The 27,681-nt window shown below is 41.4% G+C and overlaps 1 protein-coding gene across 6 annotated transcripts; it reads left to right on the forward strand.

Moving 5' to 3' along the window:
• Positions 1-29: 29 nt before the first annotated feature.
• On the forward strand, positions 30-27,681 carry LOC139145358 (uncharacterized). 6 transcript variants are annotated; one of them, XM_070716470.1, is made up of 2 exons: positions 30-388; positions 21,520-27,681. In XM_070716470.1, the coding sequence occupies exon 2, from the start codon at positions 21,649-21,651 to the stop codon at positions 23,920-23,922; it is 2,274 nt and encodes a 757-aa protein (XP_070572571.1). In that variant the 5' UTR covers positions 30-388; positions 21,520-21,648; the 3' UTR covers positions 23,923-27,681. The 6 variants fall into 6 exon arrangements, with proteins under 6 accessions (XP_070572571.1, XP_070572573.1, XP_070572572.1 ...); XM_070716472.1 differs by having other exon boundaries at positions 34-388; positions 21,528-27,681; XM_070716471.1 differs by lacking the exon at positions 30-388 and adding an exon at positions 19,060-19,114.

The following is a 27,681-nucleotide window of genomic DNA, read 5'->3' on the forward strand; positions in this document are numbered from 1 at the left end:
ATTCAGGGTGTCGCAAATGAGTGAGCTGTGAGTGACATATCCACTTGGAGCTGCAACGAAAGTAAACTCTACTGTCAGCCTGTCAGCTCTGCAGAATATCTTTCAAAACTGGCTCAACCTTTCGTTCCGTGCTACTCATTTGTTCCAAATAGAAGGAGGAATTTTACCAGAGTAACATCACGTGGTGCAACCCGGGGCACACTGCAAATGCAACTCACAAGTGTACGCCTTTTTTACGGCTGTGGATGCGATCGTCACGCTCTGCCAGGCGACGTGAGAGCGCGGTGGTAGACCTGTCTCTGTCTGTGCAAAGTAACTCATCTGTGACCGGTCGTTTGAAGGGTAACCGGTAACCGCCAAAGTGTCGAGAAAACCACGCTTTTGAAGGGTAAGTACATTTAGTACCAAGTCTCATGTCGTTCATTCGAAAGCATTCGCATTCCGATGGGCACCGCTTGCTTGTTTGTATATCATATGTTGTAAGAGCACTGTTTTGAATAGCTCGAGGTTTTGCCCTGGGTTAAGGTTGGCGCTGCAAAATCTGGGTTTTACCAAACGTCAGGTAGAGCCTGTAAGCTCAAGGTTGTGCTACATACAGTACAGGACAACAAACGTCCCTTTCTTTCGGAGGGATCGTGGCATAGCTGCTGATCTGCAGAGTGCTGCTGTTCAGACAAATGATAGCGTTTGATCAATGTTATATAACGGTCTATGCACAGTGATGTAGGATGTTTTACTTTGGCTCTGCAGCCCACAACTTTCCTTGGCGATTTTTGTTTCAATAGGGATAAGTAGCCCAGGGAATAATGCCCCCTCCTCTCACCGCCCATAATCGCTTGGGAAAGTTCTGGGCTACGGGACTGGACTGCAGGCGTGTTTTTAGCAAATGCGCTACATTTATTCTTCTCAAATATCATGTGCTACAATATTGTAGTAATATTATATGAAGAGAGTGACAGGTAAGGACAAGTGTAGACGAATCATTGCCCAAGTGGTATGTAAATCCACGGAGCATTGGAGGTTGCACAAATCTTAGACTTTGGATGACTGTCGTTTCAGGGTCACTGGGGAAAAGTGCGGTTGGATTGTTTACCGAGCAATTCATTCACACCCATTTCCAGGCAATAACAACAAAGCAAGCAGGGGGTTGTCATCATGGTCTCTGAGCAGCAGATTGCTGATTGGCCGATTTGTATATGTGTTTGAGAAAAATAAATGTCACCTGTTATTTTTCTGAGACGTGAACTTTGAGGATGTGTTTCATTAACCACATTATACCAAGAGCCTGCAGTGCTGTGGCTTGTGGCTCATTCCTCTGTTCAAAAGGAACTATACCGTGGACATAGTTAGAGGGAAATCTAAAATCATAGTGATACAGATCTGTGAAGCCCGTGGGTGGGTTGATCATTTTGATATGTAACATGTAGAGATCGAGCTCAGGTATGTTTTCATGGGCTGTTATACCAACCATACTGAATTATATAAAGACCCACAAGCTGCAGAGGTGTCATGCAATATACTGTAGTGATGTAAAAACCATGCTCAGACTGCTCTGGGATCGATAGGCTATGAGATGCTAGGAAAGAGTGGTAACAAAATGGAGGGGGTCTGATGACCTAAGTTTTTTTCTCAGCAATGCCTCATGTGCAAAAAAATTAGGAATCACACAACCGGAAAGTGAAAGTGGAAAGAAAAAACATGCATACCTTGGCTTTTTTAGAGAAAAACTCAACAAATGCTGAAAATTTTGGAAAGCATGAATTTTTGCGTATGGTGTTTTTTCTGATGGATAGCTTTCTTGGTTTGCTGTTGCTAGTGCAGTTTGTAAGGTTTTTACATCATTCTTCTCATTCAGACCACCTTTTCCCAAGATGGAATGGTTCGACCGACTCACATAGTAACACTGTTTTTGTGATTAGGTGAGAATATGCCTATAGGAACAGATATTTGGACTTTAACCCTTTTCCTGCCAAGTCGGTGAAAATCCGCTTGAAATTCGGTGTAGCTAGAATCTGAGCAGCCACGGCCGTTATCCTGGCAAGGCGGTGGAAATCGGGCTACTTTTTGGTACCCCCTTTCCTGCCTAGTCGACGGAACTACGTGTAGCAAACCCTTGCTCGCGCTAGGGGTCGTTCGAGGACAGGTTTTGGGCGAGGAACGGCGTTTGCTCTCGAAATGGGTTCACAGAGAGTCCAACGACAGGGAAAGGTGCGGAAGCTACCCAGCCAGTCCCCCACCCCGTGGGGGACTGGTTTTTTTGGGGGGACGAGTAGCGTACTTGGCAGGTTAGCACGTTGACGTATTCTAGCGGAGTTTGGGTTAACTTGGCTCTGAGGCACTACATAGATTGCGGCCGAAATTGACCGTCTCGGCAAAGCTAATCTGTAAGGCAACCACCTAAGACCGCCTCAGCTGGCGGTGCAATTTTTTGCCAATGGTGCGAGACGAAAATCACGGACTTGGTCCTGATTGACGGGAAGTGCGGACGGATTTGACGGACTCGGCTTTCTGTAAGGCAACCGCCTAAGACCGCCTCAGCTGGCGGTGCAATTTTTTGCCAATGGTGCGAGACGAAAATCACGGACTTGGTCCTGATTGACGGGAAGTGCGGACGGATTTGACGGACTCGGCTTGATTAGTCCCTGACATGGAACTGATCCGAACGGACTTGAGCGACATTTGTGAAGGTAACCACCGCTTTTAACCGACTTGTTACCTTCTCGAAAAGACTACCCACTCAGATGTCGGACGCTGTCGGCTGCACTTGGCTCTAGACGTTCAAGCCGTGCAACGAAACACACCGCCTCAGCCTTGCCATTCAGGAACATGGCCTCAAAATTTGATACCATTGTTCACCGACTTGGCGGCTGTGGTTAGGTGCGTGAACCGTTGTTCACCGACTTGTTACGCCTATGTTGTCCCTGTGAAGTTCGGCTAACGGCCGAGTCTAACGGGAGTTGGCAGACCTGTGTTTGGTTTATACCGTAGTATGACCGACTCAGGTAGAGGTACCTGTCGGTATATTCCGAGTTTTACGCACTCGGGCGTCAATGACGGGTCGTCATCACCGCTGATGACGTAGACGTGCTGGCCACGTTATTTGAAGGAGCCATGTTTGCCCAACGGACGAGGCCAGACAGCTGTTGACAATTTTGGCATCCTTCATCTTTGACCGCCTTAGTTGGGTAAGCCGCTCGGCAGGCGACGGTTATGACCTAAACAAGCCGCTGAAGCACTGTTCGTTGCCGTACAAGAACGAAACGGCCAGTCCATTACTGCTTAATGGGCGATCTGTCGGGTTGGCTTGTCACCGACTTGGATGACAATACGCCCTGCGCAGGCGTACTTAGAAGGGACATGAGGTTAAAGAGACGGGTTTCCCACCCGTACTAAACATGGGCTTGGGCCAACGTCCTTGGGTGGCAGGTGCGCATGCCACGTACCCAGCTGGACGGAATGTCAAGTTGAGATGCTAATGACATTGACTATGTTATGCTAAGTGCTCGAGGGATTTGCATCGCAAATGAGTATTATTAGCATATCAAATGGTGCGGACAGGCAATTTACATGACGGGTAGGAATGTCAGCGCCGGTTGGTGGACTGATTGCCGTAGGTCCATTATAATAACAGGTGGATGCATTTTTAACACCCCTGCGTCCAATCATGTCCAGGGCTTTGTTTCCCTGTGGCTTTAAAAGGGAGGGACCTGCTAGTCTGTCGACACTGTTCCAGACATGAGCTTGACGGACCGCAAAAGTTTTCTGAAGGCGAGCAGACGACTGAAGCTCAAAGATGCAGAGTCTCCGGGCGGTAGTGGTAGCGATCGTTGTGATGTCCCTAGTAAACGTTCTAAGAAGTCGGGCAAGAAACGCTCCCGTAAGGCGAAGCCATCTCCGGCTGAAAAACCCAGTGGTAAGCGTAAACGTAAGACCGATCGTTCTGCCGATGAGGATGATGAAGGGTCACCGGTTGCCAGTGGTTCTCACCCGGCTGCTCCGGGAGAGACTACTTCACCTGCAGAGACTACATCTGCTCTTGTGGGAGATACTTCACCTGCACAGACTACGTCTGCTGCTGCTAGTGAGACAGTGAGTAACGAGACGGCTGATGCCATTGGTTCTCCCCCGGCTGCTCCGGGAGAGACACCACCTGTTGCTACTATGAGCCCTCATCCTGCGTCAGGAGAGGTTCCTGTGCCCAGTGCGAAAGAGCTTGAGTCCTCGTCATCAGCAGAGGCTGCCCAGCCCGCTCCTGCCATAGTTTCGTGTGCTGCGATGTCCCCGCCGAAAAAGATAGTGCGGAGGGTTCGTTATCAGGATAGCCCACCTGATTTTGAGCCAGATATGATCCTTGATGCCGCTACGGGCGAGTTCAGGCCCAGACGCCCAGACGACGGTGATATCACCGCTGAGTCCGACTCGGAGGTTGACGAGGATGCGGCAGAGGACGATGACTTTTATGACAGGCAGTATGTAGGTGAGGCAAGCTCTGACGACGATGATGATGTTGCTGCTGTGTTGGCGGAGGACGACACCCCTCCTGTCTGGCGTATGTCGGAGACTACCGATGCTAATATATTTGAGGAGACCGATTTTGACCATGAGAGAGAGGACCGACTTTCACCTTGCCCAGCCACTCCCGTGAGCTCGATTACTTTTTTAAGTTTATTCCAGCTACACTGATCAGATTGGCCAAGGACGAGACTAATAAATACGCCAAATTCCACCAGCGATATATCGCTAGGAAAATAGATAAATACTGGCGTAACGCTGACTACCGAGAGGTGCAGGCGTTCATTGGCGTCTTAGTCTGTATGGGTATCGACCGTAAATCATCAGTGGAGGATTATTGGTCTAGCGATCCCTTTCTGAAAACCAGGGTATTTCTACTGTGATTACCCGCAGTCGCTTTCAGCAGCTTATGCGATACTTTCATCTGGCAGACCCAGAGAACGATCCACGTCGTGATCCTGATGAGGCACGCCGCCGACGTCGGTGTCAGGAGGATCCCTGTATAAAATCAATCCATGGATGGAGCCCATAGTTGACCGGTGCGTAAATAATTATAAGATGGGTAGAGAGATCTCCATCGACGAGGGCATGGTGCGATTAAGGGCCGTTCTAAATTTAAGCAGAGATTACCGCATAAGCCTGATCGAGACGGTTTCAAGATATGGCAGCTGTGCGACTCCACCACTGCATACATTGCTAACTTTGCACCGTACCTAGGTGTGAAATATCGGGATCGGACTGATGGGAGACGGCAGGAGCGAGGTGTGGTGAAAAGAATTACGATGGAGCTGGTCCAGCCATTCTGTGGATATAATCACAGCCTATTCTGTGATAGCCTGTTTAGCACGGTCGTTACTGCTAGAGAGCTGATGGAGACCGGATCTACATGGTCGGGAGTTTTAACCGCCGTAATCGTCGCACCATGCCCCCTCAATTAATTCCGCCGGGTAAGAGGAAGCGCCTTCCTCTGTCTGTTGGGGATATGAAAGCCACGACCAGAACGGACTCTCGTCTTAACATCACTGCTTATCAGGATAGTAACGCTCAGGTGCTGATCTTGAATACGGTCTATCCACCCTTGGAGTGCGTGCCAGTGGGGGAGGGAGACGAGCAGCGACAAGTGCCTCTGTCGCTGTATAATTATCGCCGGTACATGGGAGGCGTCGACCGAGCCAACCAGAAGCGCAAGTACTTTCACACTGGGCGCAAGAACCACAGATGGTGGACATATCTGGCATGTTACCTGATTGATGTTGCCCTGGTAAATGCATATATATGCTTCAAGCATGTACACCCTGATAGTAAGCTGACCCATAAGATGTTTCATCTGCGTGTCGGGAAACAACTCATTGGCGGTTATTGTGGGCGATCGCAGCCCAGTGTGAGAGAGGTCGAGGCCACCGTTTCTCTTGCCTCGTACATCAATCCACAAAATCAGCCGATGCACGTTGTCAGCCGTTTGGAGGGGCGGCAGAAATGCTGTAAAGTATGCAGCAGAGAGGGTAAGACCACTGCGAGCGGACGACTGTCTGAGACGTCCAAAGGATGTAGTCTGTGCGGGGTTCATCTTCACGAGGGCGAGTGTTTTGCGGCTTTTCATCATCGCATGATGCTACGAGGTAAGAGGAGCATTGGCGTGCAGACCTCTACTCACACAGCCCCGACGACACCCATCAGCAAGAGAACCCGACGTAAATAACGGACAGGGGACAGCTTCGCCTAACAGTGGCTTGACTGTATTCTTAACACGGACCATGATCACATTTTGAGCACGGTTGTGCCGTTTGTTTGTGCTTTACGTTCCCGCTGATTGTAAATTGAAACACGGATTATTTTGTACAATCCCCCGATTGTAATCTTTGTAACACGGACCATGCACTCGGACGTCGAGACAGACTCTGAGATTTATTATTCGGCATAATGTAAATTATTCCCGAATAAAATACTATCTATGGATCGCATATTTTCGTTTGTTTTGTTTAGACGGATTATTTTGTACAATTCCCCCTATTATAATTTTTGAAACACGGATCTGCCACCCCGATTGTAATTTTTGAAACACGGACCATGCACTCGGACGTCGAGACAGACTCCGAGATTTATTGTTCGGCATAATGTAAATTATTCCCGAATAAAATACTATCTATGATCGCATATTTTCGTTTGTTTTGTTTTTACCCCACTTTCGTTTTTGGCAGATCCGTAAGGACGCTATAGTAATGGATGAACGTGCGTTGTATCACGTGGGAGGGGCACAGCCCAACGGAGGCTGTGCTCGTGCGACGTAGACGTTGTACCAACCATCTGTCGATGGGGTTAGTGCATAGAGCAGTTGCACTGTCCAGAGCTAAGGTGGTACAAAACTGCACCTTAGTAACAACTGCACAACTAACGTGTTAGGAAACGGTACACTAACGAGCTAAGTGTTCACTGAACTGGCCAAACTACGTACACGCCTTCCTTCAATGGCGGAACTATGTCGTTGACACTACGTCAAAGCAGACTGCACTGTGCGACTCTTCCAAGTCGTTCAAAGTACGTGGCCAAGTGACACAACCCAGGGGAAACAGGACAGGTTTGAGGGTGCTGCCGCACCCATAGCACTAACCCCTGGGTCTTCTACTAACCCACGAGAGAGTGACGTTTCCCCGGTGTGGCCGTGCGTGCCGGCGAACGAGCTTTACTTCCGCGAAAGTAAGCTAGAAAAGGGCATAAAAGTGCACGTCCCCCGGGGCAAACAACGCCCGTGACCTCGTCATTTTCTGGACACAACCTCATCAGCGGTTGCCCCTCTATACGGGCATGCAAAAATTTTTGAAGTCTAACACGTATATGGTCGGTAATCGTACCCCGAAAATGCGGTATTTTCCCGCCAAATGCCTGGCAGGAAAGCGTGCAGGAGAGCCTATCTTCTGTAGACACGGAAAAGGGGGCCGGTTTTGACCGACTTGGCAGGATAACGGACAGGGGCGCTCGGCAGGAAAAGGGTTAACGATGCAGTTTTTGTCTAGCACTTGTAGGGGCTCATTTTGAAGTTCATGGGAATAAATAAAGTTTGCACCGTTTTATTTTTGTGATTAAACAAAAATTAACTTAATATAGGAATGGTGGCCATGTTGAATTTCAAGTCTCCAGACATAAGTTGGGAAATTTGTCTGGTACCAAATTTTGTAAGGTGAACCCAGATTTTTCTTTTTAATTTTAAAAGGAAATGATTTAAAGTTTCCCTACAGAAAGTTTTGAGTCTTTTCAATGTCAAGGTGCGAGCTAACTTAAGTTCAGCTTCACCGCACATGGTCACCTCTGGAATGTGAAAACCGTGAACAGGTTCTGATGTTTTACAACTGTATTGATAAGTTTGCCATACAGAAACTTTATACTAGATACGTTTTGTTTTCTTTCACTTGCTACAAATGATTTTTATCTGGAAATTCATAGGTGTTGTGTATAAAGAACTCAGAATCTCCATAGGGCCTTTCAGTGCAAATCATTATCGCAAAACACCTTAAAAAAGCCCCACTAGCTGTATTTTTATGATTCTACTTTCAATGTAAAATAACAGTGTGAGAAGGTACTATTTTAGGTGTGTGCATACACTTATTATTATAACTACCCGCTGAAACTACATATGCAATTGTAAACAAGAAGTGTGGATTAAATGTTTGCCCAAACATTAACCCTTTTAATGCAACCCAATATGGAAAAGCAAAAACTGTGCTAACCTTGCTTCATATAAACTTCACAGAGTAGTCCAATGTAATGCATACCGGTGAATGTTATCAACTGTGACATTGTATGTTCTCTTTCCTTTGTAATTAAACATTTTTGAAAATGGCGGGAAATCAAAACGACCATTCAAATTTGAACTTACTTGTTGAGTGTTTCACAAAGGAATGATTTCCTATTAAATACAGAAAAAGCCCATATCCTTTCAGAGGGTAGAATTCAGATAAAACTAGGAGAGGTCAACAAATTTGAAGAGTTACAGCTAGTGGGGCTTTAACTGTGTGTGTGTGTTGAATGGAGCTTCAATACGTGCAGCTCAAATGCCATGATGTAGTCGGATTACAAACCACAAAGCGGAAACCCACTCTCTGTGGCTGAACATACAGACAAGAGCAAATGGGGTCAGGAGGCTAATTATTCAAAAAGCACAAAGCAAAAGACTTGCCTCCTTTGTGTCCAACCTCTTTGTAGCACAAATACCATTTGGTATTTGTGCCATGATGTCATTGAATATGCAGAGTGGAATACTTACGGTAAACAGGGCAATACAGAAACTCCAATTTGAGGCAGTACGCACCTTTAAAAGTGAAAGACGTCAACTTTTGCTGGAACTTTCCTCAATGAACCTTTCAAACATCCTCTCACCAAATCAAGAATAAAAACAAAATAACTTTATCAATTATTTGTCACAGACTTTTTCTTTGTGAAAAAAGGTCAGAAGCTTAGTAGGCTGTTAAGGAGAGGGCATTGGTTTCTTCACATCATGAACCCCATCATCAAAACAACAGGGATCAGAAATCAAAGTAAAAATTAAACAAGAGGGGGTATGTGCACTGCGATATATGAAAACTAAATCTTGACATAGTATCAGAAGAGATGTTACCCCAAGGCCTTACAGCCTAGGTGTGTTTAGGCATTTCACTTCATGGTTCAATTCACAGTGTGAATTCAGCATGTGTTCATCATCTTCAGTGCTGTCACTTATCTCGGCAGTAACCAAGGCAACGACGGTCCATCTCTTGCATGACTTGCCGTTTGCACAAATTTCCAGGTATGTGGTGTTACCTAATTTCAAAACACATTTTAGTTTTTGTACTTTCTCCCCACACAAAAAACATTATATTTTTGGCTGCTTGCAAATTTATGAACTAGACTGAAAGATTCCGTCGCGTGCGGGCGCTCCGGCGCACTGCGACCTACGACCCTTTACCACGACTGAAGGCACACTGTTGAAATCCTGTTCTCCAACAAAATTTTGTTGGAACCAATCGTATTACAGAAACGAGTTAATTGACAGTATGTAGAGTAACAAGACCGCCCACATCGCTCACTCAGTGCGTGATCGTGATTAGCATATTCAAAACTGTCGCCCGGCTTTTGTCCCGCCTAAGCTTATATCATGTCTCGTTTGTCAACAAACACAACGTGTTTTCTCACATTGAAAATCAAATGGCCGAAGCTATACTCACGTTGACGTCTGTGTCTAGCGTTCCGATTTGATCATTATGGCCGATCCGAACAATCGCCGACTCGCATTGCCGAGGCAGTCAGTAAATATTCTGATCTATATAATATTATGTTGAAAACAGAGCAAAGAGACACACTAAAAGAGTTTTTGCGGCGGCAGAGATGTGTTCGCTATTTTACCAAAAGGGCCCCACGGTATGGGAAATCTATGATTTACACGCTGGTACCGAAAGTTATGGACAGGATCGATCGTTCTGGGGATTTCGCCCCTGATTTCACTCATGAAAGATCAAGTGCAGAAGTGCAGCGAAATGGGTGTGAAGGCGGTTTTGATCGGTTCAGATCTCCGAAACGACGTACCGGTACGTACCGAGGAACAAATTGTGCGTGGTAAATTCCAGGTTGTGTTCAGTTCACCAGAGGCTATCATGACGAGAGAGTGGCGGAGATTACTCAGTTGCGATGTCTATCAAGAAAATCTTGTTTGAATTGCCATCGACGAAGCACACTGTGTTTATTTTTTACAAAGGCAGGCTCCGCTGTGATGTCCAGACGTCAGTTCCACTGTGGAGTTGCTTCAGTTTCTCGGCGATATCGGTCATTTTGAAAAGATTGACCTTTTCTTCCGAGAGTCTACAGTCTCCCAGCAGAATGCACATTCTGCTGCGCTCAGCGAGAAGACGCTATGGAGTTTTTTTATAGGCGTCAATTGTGTCATACAGACAACTGTATCTACATGTAAGTTTTTTCTCTGACATGCGGCTAGCCTAAGCTTACACACACATGTCGTTGTTTTCTTCTGCCGAGTAGAGCGATTATGCAATGTCGGCGCTGCCGATGCAGTTGATTGACATTGTTGTCTTTTTGACTCGCGTGTTCATTATGCCCGTAAACAGCTCACATGAGCAATATTCAAATTACACAACCATGATTTACATATTTGAAAAGTCTGTGAAGTCAGTTGTGGGCGGTACTTTTTTTCTTTGAGTTTGCCGCGGCCAAGTACAGTGTGCCTTAAGTCGTGGTAAAGGGTCGTAGGTCGCAGTGCGCCGGAGCGCCCGCACGCGACGGAATCTTTCAGTCTAATTTATGAACCAGAAATTGTATTTATTATGCAGTTGTAGGCTAGAAAAACAGGTGTTGAAGTGGTAATGAAAGCACAGTGTGATGTTTAGATTTTCTTTATTCCAAAGTTTAGTATCAAAACACATACATTGAAGTAGACATTTTAATGAAATTTATGGTGACAATTATGGAAAAGTTTCTCTGTGGTAGATACCACAGAGCTTTCACTTCTCCAGAAAGTCGTTACTTTGCCAGTAATGAGCCTTCTCATTCTTCTAATAAAATTTGATACAGTACAAGGCAGACGTTTAGAAATCTCAGCACAAATCCGCTTTCAAATATGAGGAGAGATAGAGCACATCAGTGACAGTTCTCTAGAAATAAACTTTCAGTTTGTTGCCTTGCTATGACCTGGCTTGCTTGTAAGCGTTTATAATTGTTTTACTTTTTTCTTTGCACATTGTTGTTTTCCTGTCTGACAATTTTAAGACTTTTAATAGAGTGAGGTGAAGCTTTACTAGTAAAGTTGTAACCAAAAGACAAATGGTCACATTATGAACCTGTTACATGTTTTGTGGTCATTTCCTTCTCTGTTTAATCACACAAATAATATGAAGATTTATTGATTTGCACCTGAAGGTAAACTTTGCTTTATATAAAAAAATAGGACTGCATGTCAAAAAGTGTAAAACACATCCAGTGAGGCTTGGTAATAGCATGGAGAGAAATTCCGCCACATGTTGTGGTCTGCAGCTCTTATTGTTCCATGTTTTGTGTGGTTTTTTTACAGTCACCCCATATTCACATTGTTTGATTTGCGTGGCTTGATTTTGAGAATTGCATGAATGGGTTCAGTAGAGTTATCGTGATTGGGGTCACCAACTGATGGAATGGAAGGCGGTCTGGTCTGAAAAGGATCTGCTTCTGTGGTGACCACAATAAAAGAAGCAGCACCACAAAGCTTCTGCAATCCTGGTTGGTTCCCACGGTCTGTCCCTGGGGGTCTGTCATTTCAATTCTCCAGTTGCGATGACCGTGATTTACCAGAGACTGGCAGATTTGCCGTGTTTGCGTTTTGTTTGCCTTCTTATATCAGATGAATTCAGAATGGTGATGCCCTTTATTTTACTTATTATCCATGCCACCTTATATCTGTAACATCAAATGAGCCGCACAGTACCAAGTGAATTATTGTAACCTTCTGACCCTCCTAGTCAATGGGGTCTCTGTCTTGACTCAGAAAGGTCATAGGTCAGACAGTGGGATTTCTATAGTGACAGGTAAAAGCTGTATGTGTGGATGTGTCCTGTCTGACCTTGAGGTGTTTGTGTGTCACCGGACACTGACCAATAAATTATGTTGTTCGACTGTAAGGTACGGCACATGATTTTTTTCAAAAATTTAAGTGACTTCAGTATTGACCAGTTATTCCTGATTTTAACAAAGTGGAATTGCATCAAAAGTTTCATTAAACTCCATGACCCCCCCAAAAAAAAACAAAAACAAAAAACAAACAAACAAAAAAACAAAAAAAACAAAAAAAAATTGAGAACTTCAAGTTCAAAACAGCTACTTTCAGGTTCTCAAATCAACTGGAACCTGTGAAAAATACAGGTCAATCTGCAAGTTTAGTGAAAATTGTTTGATTAAAATTCAGTTTGGGAATGTTATCTGTAATTTTTTCCTGACAACACGGTTGCGTGCAGAGATTGTTGATGTGTGACAATTCTTTGAGAAAAAAACAAATCGTTAATGTCTGAAGCTTTGCGGTGCAGGTATCATTTTGGAAAATTTTGCCATGAAAATTGTCAGTGCATCGATCTAAACGAACCAGGCAGAAAGGACTTAGTGTAATGACAGACAAGAATTTTTAGTCCCCACGGACACCGTCCGGGGGGACTTATAGGTTTGGTCATGTCCGTGCGTCAGTGCGTGCGTCAGTGCATCCGTGCGTCCGTCCGTTCACGCAGATATCTCAGAGATGCCTGGAGCGATTTCATTCAAACTTGGTACAAGGATTACTTCATATGTCATACAGATGCACGTCGATTTGTTTTGTGATACGATCCAATATGGCTGCCAGGCGGCCATTTTATTACGATTTTTTCATGTACAGAGCCATTACTCAGGCATGTTTCAACCGATTTTATTCAAAGTTGGTACAAGGACATTGACCAATGACATAGATATGCACATTCATTTGTTTTGTGATACAATCCAATATGGCTGCTGTACGGCCATTTTGTTTTGATTTTTTTCATGTACACAGCCATATCTCAGGCATATCTCAACTGATTTTATTCAAACTTGGTACAAGGACATTGACCTATGTCAGACATATGCACTTTAATTTGTTTAGTGATACAATCCAATATGGCTGCCAGGCGGCCATTTTATTACGATATTTTCATGTACAGAGCCATAACTCAGGCATGTTTCAACTGATTTTATTCAAACTTGGTACAAGGACATTGACCAATGTCATAGCTATGCATATCAATTTGTTTTGTGATACGATCCAATATGGCCACCGTGCGGCCATTTTGTTACGATTTTTTCATGTACAGAGCCATAACTCAGGCGTATCTCAACCGATTTTATTCAAAGTTGGTACAAGGACATTGACCCACATCATACATATGCGCATTGATTTGTTTTGTGATATAATCCAATATGGCCGCTGTGTGGCCATTTTATTACGTTTTTTCATGTCAGGAACCATAACTCAGACATCTATCAAGCGAATTTATTCAAAGTTGGTACAAGGAGATTGACCAATGTCATACATATGCACTTTAATTTGTTTTGTGATACAATCCAACATGATTGCTGTGCGGCCATTTGTTATGATTTTTCATGTACAAAGCCATAACTCAGGCATATCTCATTGATTTGTTTGGTGATACGATCCAATATGGCCACCATGTGGCCATTTTATTACGATTTTTTCATGTCCTGAACTACAACTCAGACATGTATCAAGCGAATTTATTCAAAAGTACTTTTATCACAGACCTAATGAAGAGGACTCTATCCTCTCTGAGGACCTGTAATCAAAGTACCCATTAACAAGTGGGGACTGTGTCATCAACGATGACTTGTTCTTACTGCAGCCTATGACGGCAACCGAAGTGTTGCACAGTTAGTGTCATGCACTGGAAGTTACAAATATTTTAGTCTGTAGCACTGTGAAATGTTTCTTTGAATTGGGAACTTACGTTATTTTGATTTTACATTGTCGATTTATGTCACTTTTTTATTTATTACAGAAATTTCTTTTAACAAAGCCCTCAATTATGTACACCGATGTCTTGCATTGATTGTGTAGTGTGTACAATTGCATATTCCTCAATTCTTTGGTGTGTTTTAGTTTTCCTTTTGCAGCATGTTTCAAAATGACCTTTAACCTATGACCAAAGGTAACTCTATGAGACATCCATCTATTGCTATTATAATATGTCTGGCAATATTCAGATGTTTCTGACAATAATCATATATTTCTGACAGTATTCATATATTTCTATCTAACTTACGGTTATATTTTTCCTTCAGGGTTACCTGCCTCCATGGTACAGAATGTCTGGCAAAATGGACTGTGTAATGTGTCGTGAAGAGAGCAGGCAGTATGAGTGTGAAGGTTGCCACGAGCGTTTCTCCAGCCCTCTTCTGCTGAGGTTGCATGAAAAGCGCCACTCTCAGCTGACACTGGTGTACCTGTGTGGACTCTGTGGAAAAAGGTTCACCACAGAGGGCCTGTGTCTGCTGCATCAGAGTCTGCACAGAGACCCTGACGCCTGCGTCAACTTGGTGGAAGGCAAGGTGGAGATCAACGACAATGTGGAAATCCAGCCACCAGAGATCCCCAACTCCACCACCACCACCACCACCTCCACACACACTACCACAGGCTCAGACACTGCCAAAATCCCAGACCCTGCCGGCGTCTTGGAGACAACTGCTACTACCTCAGACTCTGCCGCTGTCTCAAAGGCTGCCACGGCCAAAACCAAAACCAGCGCCAGTGACACGGATGCTGACACAGCGGAAAACTCCAAGGAAACCTGTGACGTGGCCGTCCAAACTCAGGGCATATTTGGCCAGGTGAAAACTGAAATGTACTCGTGTGCTAAGTGTCAGATAAGCTACAACAGTTTTACTTTGTACATGACCCACCTTGCGTGTCACAGTGAAGCGGGTGAATTTGTCTGCTCAGCTTGCGGTGTCCACTTCAAGAGTGTAGTTGACTTTAATTTGCATATCATGAACCAAACCCATTTTTAAGAAGTTTTACATTGTGTTTGCAAGTTCACTGACCTGTGAACTCTCAAGTAAGTTGTAGTGGACTGCCGTGATTTTATCATACACTGCCATACGAGTCATGTACAGGTATCCTCAACTGATTGCATATGATATATTTTTTCTATATGCAGTCAGCTTTACCAAAGTAGGAAACAACTGCCTGCCAAAACGCTGACAAGTCCCTTGTTTTGTCAAGTGAAACTTTACAGCTACTGTCCAATGTGCAGATTGAAATATTTGGAAATTTCAGTTTGCAGAACCAAAGAGGAATTACACCTGTGATGTAGAACGCAAAACATAATTATCAGGGCAGGTAAAATTTTCCTCAAGTAAGCAACTTTTCAAAGTCACTAGGCCAGATTTTTAGCCATTATTTTTCCTAAAATCTCCCACGGTGGTAACAACTGTTATATCAGTTGCACTATGTTTTCTGTTTTCTGTCCAGAGACGACTTGCATTGAGCAAAAGCAGATACTTTTTTGTTTTTGTATGTGCATACCTATACGTAATTAGGGATCGGGTAGGTATATACTCCATGTCTTACTAAAGCCACATAACATTGCATTATACAGCAACTTATATTTCATATGTTGATACCGTAACAATACTTGTTGCTTCAAACTGTCTTAGAAGAACAGCATTTTCTACTTAGAATCCTTTGAAGTATTTTTGATATACAAGCATGTTCTTAACAATTTAAGCATTCTTTATTTCACTGATAAGCTATTTTTAAAATATATTTTTGAATCGGTTTTGGTGCTAGCTTTATTAGTCCCCACAGACACCATCCGGGGGGGGGCATATAGGTTTGGTCATGTCCGTGCGTGTGTGCGTGCGTCCGTCCGTGTGTGTGTGCGTCCGTCCGTCCGTTCACGCAGATACCGGTATCTCAGAGATGCCTGAAGCGATTTCATTCAAACTTGGTACAAGGATTACTTCATATGTCATACAGATGCACGTCGATTTGTTTTGTGATACGATCCAATATGGCTGCCAGGCGCCCATTTTTATTACGATTTTTTCATGTACAGAGCCATAATTCAGGCATGTTTCAACTGACTTTATTCAAAGTTGGTACAAGGACATTGACCAATGTCATAGATATGCACGTCAATTCTTTTTGTGATACGATCCAATATAGCCGCCGTGCGGCCATTTTGTTATGATTTTTTCATGTACAGAGCCATAACTCAGGCATATCTCAACCGATTTTATTCAAAAATGGTACAAGGACATTGCCTTATGTCATACATATGCACGTCAATTTGTTTTGTGATACAATCCAATATGGCTGCCAGGCGGCCATTTTATTACGATTTTTTCATGTACAGAGCCATTACTCAGGCATGTTTCTACAGATTTTATTTAAAGTTGATACAAGGACATTGACCAATGTCATAGCTATAATGCACATCAATTTGTTTTGTGATACGATCCAATATGGCCGCCATGCAGCCATTTTGTTATGATTTTTTCATGTACAGAGCCATAACTCAGGCATATCTCAATTGATTTTATTCAAAATTGGTACAAGGACATTGACTTATGTCATACATATGCACGTCAATTTGTTTTGTGATACAATCCAATATGGCTGCCAGGCGGCCATTTTGTTACGATTTTTTCATGTACAGAGCCATAACTCAGGCATATCTCAACCAATTTTATTCAAACTTGGTACAAGGACATATGCACTTTAATTTGTTTTGTGATACAATCCAATATGGCCGCCGTGCAGCCATTTTGTTATGATTTTTTCATGTACAGAGCCATAACTCAGGCATATCTCAACCGATTTTATTCAAAATTGGTACAAGGACATTGACTTATGTCATACATATGCACGTCAATTTGTTTTGTGATACAACTCAATATGGCTGCCAGGCGGCCATTTTGTTACGATTTTTTCATGTACAGGGCCATAACTCCGGCATATCTCAACCAATTTTATTCAAACTTGGTACAAGGATATCGACCTATGTCATACACATGCACATTGACTTGTTTTGTGATACAATCCAATATGGCCGCCGTGTGGTCATTTTATTACGTTTTTTCATGTCCAGAACCATAACTCAGACATATATCAAGCAAATTTATTCAAAGTTGGTACAAGGACATTGACCAAATTGGTAATATTTGTCATACATATGCATGTAAATTTGTTTTGTGATACGATCCAATATGGCTGCTGTGCGACCATTTTGTTATGATTTTTTCATGTACAAAGCCATAACTCAGGCATATTTCAACCAATTTTAATCAAAGTTGGTACAAGGACATTGACCTATGTCATACATATGCACGTTGATTTGTTTTGTGATTCCATCCAATATGGCCACCGTGTGACCATTTTATTACGTTTTTTTCATGTCCTGAACTACAACTCAGACATGTATCAAGCGAATTTATTCAAAAGTATTTTTATCACAGACCTAATGAAGAGTACTCTATCCTCTCTGAGAACCTGTAATCAAAGCACCCATTAACAAGTGGGGACTGTGTCATCAACGATGACTTGTTACCTATTGAATGTATCTTCAGAAGTGTAACCCAAAGTCACTTATGTTCTGATTGGAGACCGTAGAGTGCCTATGGTCAAATTGAGACTGCCATTGTTTATCAAGTGTGTAAACATGTACACAACCACTGTATAATATTTTATTGTTCAGAAAGATTTCAAATTGGTAACATTAAAGAGCCCAGCTATCGTTGTTTGGTGAGTCTGTAGAGTTTATAAAAGATGTACATTTTAAGAGACTGCATATTCAAGATGGAAGTGTAATTTTAGACCTGATTAAATCTTTCAAATGCTATATTAAATTCATCATTAAATAAATATTAATTGTGATTGTTCTTGATTTCTGGATTGATACTCCACTCCAGTGTTTGATATGTCATGCTACTTTGCATAACAAAGACATATGCAATCAGCGTGAATGATTGTGATAAAATTTAACTGTTATTGTAGCAGTTTTTCTGTCCATATATTACAGTGAACGCATCAGATATTTTTTACAAGTCTCTAATAAATGCAAGTGAAACCAATCTGCCTCAGTAATTTCTTTGTGAAGTTAATGTTGAGCGCCACATAACACAAAAATCAGTAGAAATACACTTGCATCTTTTCTCTGAACAGGTTGAATGTGTTTTTTCAGGTCAGTTAAGAACAGTTGACCAAGGAGGAAGTAGTTGCAACTTGTTATTAACATAAAAGGGTTCATTTCATGATTATGTTAGGACATGGTTACCATGGTTATTGTTGTTGAGGTGATCATAAAATGGACAGAGTTACTGAATGACATTCCTGCTTGGCTTTCTGTTCCTTCTCTATACCCTGCACTGATATGTATTCATATTACACTAGAGATTGCTCACAATCTAGCATTCTGATAATCTTGATTTTCCAAATTAAGTAAGATGCACAAATTTTGTAAAGAGGTTACTCGTATTTCTGTGTCCATTTTTAAACTGCAGTACTTTTACACCAAATGCATCTAGAGTTATCATTATCAAGATTTCAAGGAATGTTTCAATAACGTAGTTTTCATTGTGTTTCATAATGTCGTAGATCTCATATGCTGTCATAGCAACACTGAAGCAAGTTGTAGGTTAGCCTTGGAAATAAATAAATTGCTTATCTGTTTGTAAATGAGCAGATTGTGTGCATTGCGTATCAGCTGACTGGCCGAAGGGTCAGGGTTTCAAAGTCTGTTAACAGCACATTCCAGATGAAAATCTGGATTCTAAAGCAACAACAATCTTGTGTGGTTGTGATCTGATGTGTGCATCTAGCGGGCAAATATTTGTACATGCATTTCTGCTGACTGTCAAATCATTCTGATAAGATTAGTGGGTTTTATGACTGTCAATGCTGTAAGTCGCCAATTCAATACCTGTGGTACCATGACAGGTGTTAACTCAGTTGTATGGAAAGAGTTGACCTTTGACCTGGGGACTCTGACCTGTCACCCCCAGTTATCCCGTAAACAGGTCTGAGCACACCATTTAAACAAGAACGTCGAGACAAACAGGAAAGGTACAGGTGATGCCGCCATTTTCTTTTTTCTGTTTCTATGTTTGCTTGCATTTCACACTTGGGGGAGTGTTCTTCTGTGTTGTAAACATGCAAGTGATTAGCTGGTAATTATTGAAGGGACCGCAGATTTAATGCACCTTAGTATATCAGTTTGTTTTAAGATACCGGTTATCTTCCTCATATGTATGTCAAAACCCAGGTAACAGTTTGTACATGTACCCAAGCCAATTACGAACGAGTTGTAAAATGTGTTCCTGACAGAAATGACCGTGCTTCATGTCTTTCAGAAAATTGAATTATATTAGTGCAGCTACCTTAACTCTGCAACCTGAACCACTGTATATCTACATTAAATTATTTTGGCAAAATGATTTTTAGAGAAGACCAAGTAAATCAGCTTAGGGGAATACTCCCTTTCATATTGATATTTAATAGTTTTGCATGTGCGTATGGCATATAATTGAAAATTATTATTAGCCTTCTTCATGAAGCATGAAGCTCTTCAAGAATTATGAATATACTTATTTGAGCAAAATTTGAGATAAGAAATTGTTAAAATTCCCATGTTCCATCAAAAGATTTCCTTCGAAGAGAATGACACAAACGAAAAATGCAACACAGTGGCTTTGTATGTGTTAACATTTATTATCCATCAATTCTTGAATGTTTTAACAGGATAGGAAAATTGAAATCCAAAATGAGTAGCCACTTTTAGTGCAGGATACAGGTTGCCTGTTTGGTATTTCATGTGAGAGTTTTTGGCTATTACATGAGTGATTGCTACTGACGTTTCAACTTCCGGGGACAACACAAATATTACAAGGGTCCCCAAACTTCACTCACATCCCAGCTCCATGGTACATTTTTAAAGCTTAGGTATGTGAGTACCATACAATTCACACAAAAGTAACTTTAAAATGAAAGTGCTACGGAATGCCAAGAAAATAGCCCTGTTGATAGCAGCTTGTAAAGCATGTCTGACTGTAATTTTTCATTTCTGAGAAAGAATGCGGTGTTACAGAATATGATTGCATAAAACAATTTTACAGACATGCTATGCTTTAAGTGCATGAAAATTGTATGAAACATACCAGACATGCTATGAAACATACTAGACATGCTATGAAACATACCAGACATGTTTTTTCCAAGAGTGCATGAAACATACCAAACATGCTTTTTCAAGAGTGCATGAAACATACCAGACATGTTTTTTCAAGAGTGCATGAAACATACCAAACATGCTTTTTCAAGAGTGTATGAAACATACCAAACATGCTTTTTCAAGAGTGCATGAAACATACCAAACATGCTATGAAACATACCAGACATGCTTTTTTAAGAGTGTATGAAACATACCAGACATGCTTTTTCAAGAGTGCATGAAACATACCAAACATGCTTTTTCAAGAGTGTATGAAACATACCAGACATGCTTTTTCAAGAGTGCATGAAACATACCAAACATGCTTTTTTAAGAGTGTATGAAACATACCAGACATGCTTTTTCAAGAGTGTATGAAACATACCAGACATGCGTTTTCAAGAGTGCATGAAACATACCAAACATGCTATGAAACATACCAGACATGCTTTTTCAAGAGTGCATGAAACATACCAAACATGCTATTTCAAGAGTGCATGAAACATACCAAACATGCTTTTTCAAGAGTGTATGAAACATACCAAACATGCTTTTTCAAGAGTGCATGAAACATACCAAACATGCTTTTTTAAGAGTGTATGAAACATACCAGACATGCTTTTTCAAGAGTGTATGAAACATACCAGACATGCGTTTTCAAGAGTGCATGAAACATACCAAACATGCTATGAAACATACCAGACATGCTTTTTCAAGAGTGCATGAAACATACCAAACATGCTTTTTCAAGAGTGTATGAAACATACCAAACATGCTTTTTCAAGAGTGCATGAAACATACCAAACATTCTATGAAACATACCAGACATGCTTTTTTTAGAGTTTATGAAACATACCAGACGACATGTTTTTAATAGTGTCTCCATAGTTTTCTGTTAACCAACTTTGAACCATAAATTTTGCAGTATTATTTAAGAAGTCTCATGCTAAGCAGTGGGATCTCTGATAACAGTAGTAATCCAATTATATCATGTGAATTTATCCCCATGTTTCAATAAAAAAAAATAATTTTGAAGTCTGTACACTCCAGCCTGGATATGTTTCTTAGAAGAGTTTGATAGAGCAAAAAATGTCAAATAATTACAAAAAATTCAAATAATTACATATCTTTAATAATCTATGGTTTCCTCAGACCAGTATTTAAGCCAGCTGACACACACAACAGAAGATCTCATAGAAATAATATCAAAAGATTGATATGCTATATAGCTATCTTGATTGTAAGTTTGGTTTTTTCTTGATTTTAGTGTATTAGATGGTCAGACATGGACAATATGTTGGTCACACTTCCTCAGCAAATACTGTTGAACCTGTGAAAGAGTGAGTGTTCATTAGCAAGGCGCAGCTGGAGGGAGAGCTGAGACCAGATACCAACGATGGATGGAAGCCCCGACCAATCAACCGATAACAGCCAGGGGGAGTCGCATGTGAGGAATTACGATTTCCGAATGCCGAGAGTAATTGCACCGGTCGAAGATCCACAGAACATCCCCGTCAGAAAGAAAGTGTACACCTGTGAAATTTGCCAGAAGACTCACTTGACCAAGAAATCCTTTGATCTCCACATTGCAAGTCACGCCGGTTTGAAGAAGCCGCGCCCGTACCATTGCAAATACTGTGGAAAGAACTTTGAAAGCATGGGGTATCTCACCGCTCACGAACGAATACACACCGGAGAACGACCGTACAGTTGTAGGTACTGCAATAAGAAATTCACTTGGAAAGGGAATGTCACCAACCATGAAAAAACCCACAACAAAGAAAAGCCGTACAGGTGTAAGTACTGCAATAAAATGTACGGCACGTCCGGTTCGGTCAAGACACACGAGAGGCTTCACAACTCCGACAGGGTGTTCTGCTGCAGTTACTGTCCATCTCAATTTCGCCACAAGAATGCTTTGATCATACACGAGCAAGTGCACGTGGCGCCACCGTACGACGCGTGGATGGCTTCCAGAGAGAATGGGCCTGCCTACATTCCGCCGCAGTGCTCAAACGCGGGTGCAACTGGCGGCAATGACCACATCACTGCTTTGGATGCCAACAGGGGAACACTCGTTCAGGCCAATAATCCAGAGGGTTCCATCAACTCATCGGACAGTTATGTAAGCGCTAACTGTGACAGACAAGTGGGGAGGGCTGTACCTGCTGTAAGAGAAAGTGAGATTGCAGAGAAGAGAAATGAAGAACCACTGTTACAAAATACCAACCAAGACAATAACAATACAAACAATGGGCAGTCTGAATCCTCATCTGACAATGGAAATCTGAAAGGCCAGCAATTGACAGAAAAGACCGTAAAAGAAACTAAAGATGAAAATTGCATACCATTCATTGTAATAGTCAGTGATGAGGAGGATGATGTCAAGCCCGCCACTGATCACGGACCAAACCCCAATCAACTACCTCTCAAGATTAAAATTGAAAATGTACACTCCGAAGCAGGGGAAGCCCCCACTGCTGAGCTTGCTTCTGACTCTGGAGTTAGTAGTGACCATGGCGTGTCGTACACTGAAGAGGAATCTGGCAGAGAAAACTCATCTCCCATCGTAGCGAAAGGTGGTGTTCCAAACGCTTGTAAAGACCTGTCACCAAGGGACAGTAAAAGCAGAGTAACTTCGACAGAAAGTGCAGAGAAAACCATTGTTCGTAATGGCAAGTCTCTCAAGAATGGTAAACTTCCAGCAGGGGGTGGAACTTCTGTGACTTGTATTGTATTAGATGGTGATGGAGAAGACAGCATTGCTGCAGGAAGTGCTGCTAATGGTCAGCTCCCCTGTGATAGTAGTAAAACCACGATAAAGAGTGAACCCAAAGACACATCCAGCAACAAAGATGGCACTGTGGAGAAACCCAGTGGTGGAACTCTGATGTCTTCCTCTGTTGGAAACATCCTTATATCTGATTGTAGATCTCTCCAGGGCAACGCCTCGGACTATGTAACTCATGCAGCTGTTCCAACAGGTGTGGCAGCTTCTACTAATGTGGATGTCACTGATGGCGCGTCACTGAATGCCGCCGCCAACCAACTTGAAAGTGATCCAATGGATTTGACAACTCATCATGTCCATGGTGACAACACACCTGCAGAGACTACAGTGTCGGGTGGAGAGTCTCTAAACGCAACCAACTCATCTGCGCTGTCAACGGAAACCCCATCATCAGCAAGGAGCAACTCCGAGCCCGACCTTATTGTCATAAGAAATATTGAGAAAAGCAAACTGGGAGCAAAGCTTGGGAAGAGGTCAGAACGCGATACTGCCATTGCCGACGGACATAGACAGGGAAAGCCGGGCACATCCAGAGCTAATCATGCCAGCAATAAAAGTGAGCGGCGGGAGAAGAATCGGACAAGGGACGTCGAAGTGCCAGAGTTTGGCACACTTGTGAACACTCTCGATAGCATTTCAAATAGTCCAAACGCAGAGATCTACGGTCTCATGATGGCCAACGGCGAAAACAATAAAGACGAAAACTCCTCCAGGAAATGTGATCTGTGTGGCATTGGATACACGGATCTGATGTTGTACTTGCTTCACAGGGGCTTCCACGGACCTGAAGGGCCATTCCATTGCAGTGCATGCGGAAAGATATGCAGAGACAGCGTGGAGTTCAACATCCATCTCAGCAGCCATCCATTGCGTCACTGAAATAAACCGAGGAATGTGAAGACTTCCCGTACAAGCGAGGGTAAAGCATATTGGTGCACTTACCGGTAGTTTTTTATAGTGTGTGTGGTACAATAATCTCAAATACAGTTGCTACATCATGTGTAAACTGCCCTGAGAAAAATTACTAATTACCGGGGAAAGTAGGTCATGTTTTTGTAACCTGATTCGAACAATAACTCTTGAAAATACTAGTTAGTAAATGAGTGTCCATGATTTGAAGAACTTTCTGAAAAAATTGGCTAGTTTCTTTTTTCCTTTTGTACAATGCAAACTTTAAGTAAATTAATCCCATGTCAGTACTATGCCAAAGGTATTTTCCATTCAAAATGAATGGTATGTACTTGCCACCATTTATGTCCATCGATCAGTCGTCGTTTCTTTTTAAAAATATTTTTCTCATGGTAATATTACTGAAATAACAGAATCTCTGTGGCTCTCAGAATCAAAAGTACTTTTTACAAACAACTTTATGAATGTTGATATTATAACAGACTTCTTTGTTGATTGAGAAGTGCTGTTATAAATGATGTGTTGTCTGATGTACCTGAAATCACTTTTTAGCAGCTGTCTGACAACTGTCAAAGTCAGAAAATACATGATAACACATTGCAAAGATAGTCATACCACGTGCCAAAAATATTAAATTGAAATGTTTGAAATCTTGTGAATGGAAAAAATTATGAATGCAAGATATCAAGCTTCGTGAAATTTGTTAAATGTGTGCTTATTTGGAAATGGTGCCAATATGCCTACACAGACTTCCAGTGTTTTAATTGTGATCATGACAGCACAGCTAGACTTTACAGTATATTCAGAACCCGTCATTGCATTTCTTTTCCAATATGTCTTTCGAATAATGAAAAGATATTTTGTGCATCTCAGTGTTGACTGCTTACAAAATCATTGTAAAACTTCACAAAATAATACCTCAAAATCAATACTACAGATTTTTTTTAATCTGTTATCTCTGTATCAAAACTCAAGAATGCTGAGTCCAATGATTAATATCATTTGGCAAATGCAGGACCCAGTATTCCCCAGTTGTGTCAAACCCAAGAATTTTGCCAGACCAAATTGCTTTTTTATCGGTTGGTGAATTTTTATACTGAACTTTTAATAGGTGATAGGTTAACAGTCAAACCGACAGTTGGTCCAATGTTGAAGTACCAGCAAACCATAAATCAATATTAACCCTTTGAGTGCTGCAAAATTGTACCAATTTTTTATTAGAGTTTTGTAATTTTTTTGACAATTATGGACCAACAGGACATTACTTTTGATTGGTTTCAGTTTTCAATCAAAATTTTGGAAAAAATCTGGAAAACACTGGCAGAGTTACATTTTATATAAAAGGCGGCAAAAATTGACTTTGGCGCTCATGATCCACTATGTAAAGACATCATTTGGTCAACACCTATGTTTTGCACTATATTTTCTACATTAATGCCAATCATAGTCAGGGTAGGGCTACACATGCTCTGTTGATACCTGTTAGTGCTAATGTTTGCCTTAAAATTATTTTCTTCTTTGCCAGATTGAAATTTTGTTTGCGAGGGGAAAGTAGCCATCAGTCATCCATTGTGCATATAGGGTATGTGTGTCACGTCATACCAATGGCATGGTACAAAAGTGAAGTGTTGGGTGACACCTCTGTGATCTTACATGATTTTTTTTGCAGTCAGTTCAAGTCACCAAGGTTTTATTCCTCTGCTGCTGGTAAAATTAAAAACTTGTTTTGTTCAAAGATGCATTTGAGTAGCATGGCACTCAGTTACATACAAACTGAATGGCTTGGTTTAAGGTTTCGGTTTGAAGTAAAACTGGTGGACTTATCAGAGAAAGATGTCAGGAAAGCAGGTCACGTAGAGTAATGCAAATAACCTGTTTGTTTGTCTGCAGTCTTGTTTTAAAATAATGCTCGGTCAGTTTGTAACTCGGCACATAAACCATTGATAAACTACAAATTTATCCAAACCCAGTGTTTCTGCAAGGCAAGTAGCTCAATATTACATGATAATTAGTTTTGAGTGCCATCCAAATAGCTGTCAAGAAAATTTCTTTCAAATGTCTGCAGCACTTTTCAGTGGTGCAGGCGACAATGATAAAGAAATCAACCATTGGCATGACCTCTTTTAAGTAATTCAGTAAGGAAGCTGACACCAACACCTTTAGAAATCATTGAGTTGCCCTCAGGCAGTGTCAGAGATTATGCATTATTGGACCTTCACGCCGTTCCTATAATGTTACTCAATGTGTTGCGTGCTTGCATGTGTACAAAAAGATCTTGAATGGCTATGCCATATGACAAAATATATCTATGAATGACTGAATGCCTGCATTAGTGACACCAGCAAAAAAAGTTGTTTGGGTATGCTCTTAGTCCATTCACCGTCAGACTTTGGCAAATTCCCATGTAGTGTTGGTGTACTGACATACAGGGAAATGGATTTGAAAGAAAATTTTAAATTCCTGCTCTGAGAAAATTTGTCAAGTTTGGTGTTGATGATGGCATGGAACTAGTTCAAATTTTGATGTTGGATAATGACACTGACAGTCTCCAATATGCATGGTGGAGATTCACTCTATGAATGCTAGTTTGATCAAAAGCACAACTCGGGTTAGGAAAGATAAGATCAGTCACAGTACACTTGTATTGTCTTAATGCCACTGTCATATCAGAGACAGTAAAACATTTCTGTGAGTCTTTCCAGACAAGATTCCATATTGCAGACACTTGGATAAGCAATCCTTGGGAAAAGTGGACCCATGTACATGTCCTAGAATTATGCAAGACAATCATGTGAGCGTAAAATGCTTTCTTGTCAGCTTGTCATGTTTTCCATCCGTCAATTAGTGTTTTTGTAAATCTTCTTTCGATGCTATAAGCATTTTAATTTTATGATATTATTTTCAGTATAAAAATTTTGGAATATTTTCACTTTGGTGAGAGATTTATTTTATGATATTCTATAAATGATAGCTACTATACAGAAACATTGTTTTCAAAAGATTTACTAATAACAACAAAAATTTAACTTGTAATGCATTAATCCTTTATTTTTATATAAATAGAAGTTTTAGTACAGAAATGATTAAATCTGTAGCTGGTATTTTTCTCTGGAGTATATTTGTTTGACATATTGAACTATGTTCTTTTCTTCAGTTCAACAAATACATGTACATGTTGAAATACCAATCATTTAGTTTTTCAAAACAGCCTGTATATGCCTTGTAAAAGTTGTTATTGTCAACAAGTTATGGATCTGTATTTGTATTTTTATTAAAACATTGACAGTCTGTGCTTTCCAACATGCATTTAAAAGCAGGTCAAGTTGTAGTGTATATCTTGTTCAATATTAAAGAAAAAAGTGTTGAAGTTTTAACTGCTGTGAAATACAGTAGTTTTTTATGTAAATATTACAGAATAACATTGAAACAAAGGCTTATGAGGAAATTAGATTTTGTAAGAGCTTAAAATGTGACATATTCCAGTAAAACAATTTTCATAGACTAATGTCGTCCATTGACCATAGTGCCATAGCTGTAACATTTTTTTCTTGAGGTGCTCGAATGCTTTTAAGATTGAACTTTCCATAAAGTGAAGTTTTTCAAGCTGTATAACAGTGCTCATTACTTATAAAGTGTATAATAATCAAGAAAGCATAATTTTGTTTATGTGTAAGGTACGATGTAGTGTGATATTTTGGACCTTTTGATTAAAATCAGTTTTTACATAAA

Source organism: Ptychodera flava, chromosome 12 (assembly GCF_041260155.1).
Source record: "Ptychodera flava strain L36383 chromosome 12, AS_Pfla_20210202, whole genome shotgun sequence".
In the NCBI taxonomy this organism is placed as follows: domain Eukaryota; kingdom Metazoa; phylum Hemichordata; class Enteropneusta; family Ptychoderidae; genus Ptychodera; species Ptychodera flava.

What these genes read in the sequence shown, in the direction of transcription:
- LOC139145358 (XM_070716470.1), top strand. Translation starts at nt 21,649, where the DNA reads ATGGATGGAAGCCCCGACCAATCAACCGATAACAGCCAGGGGGAGTCG.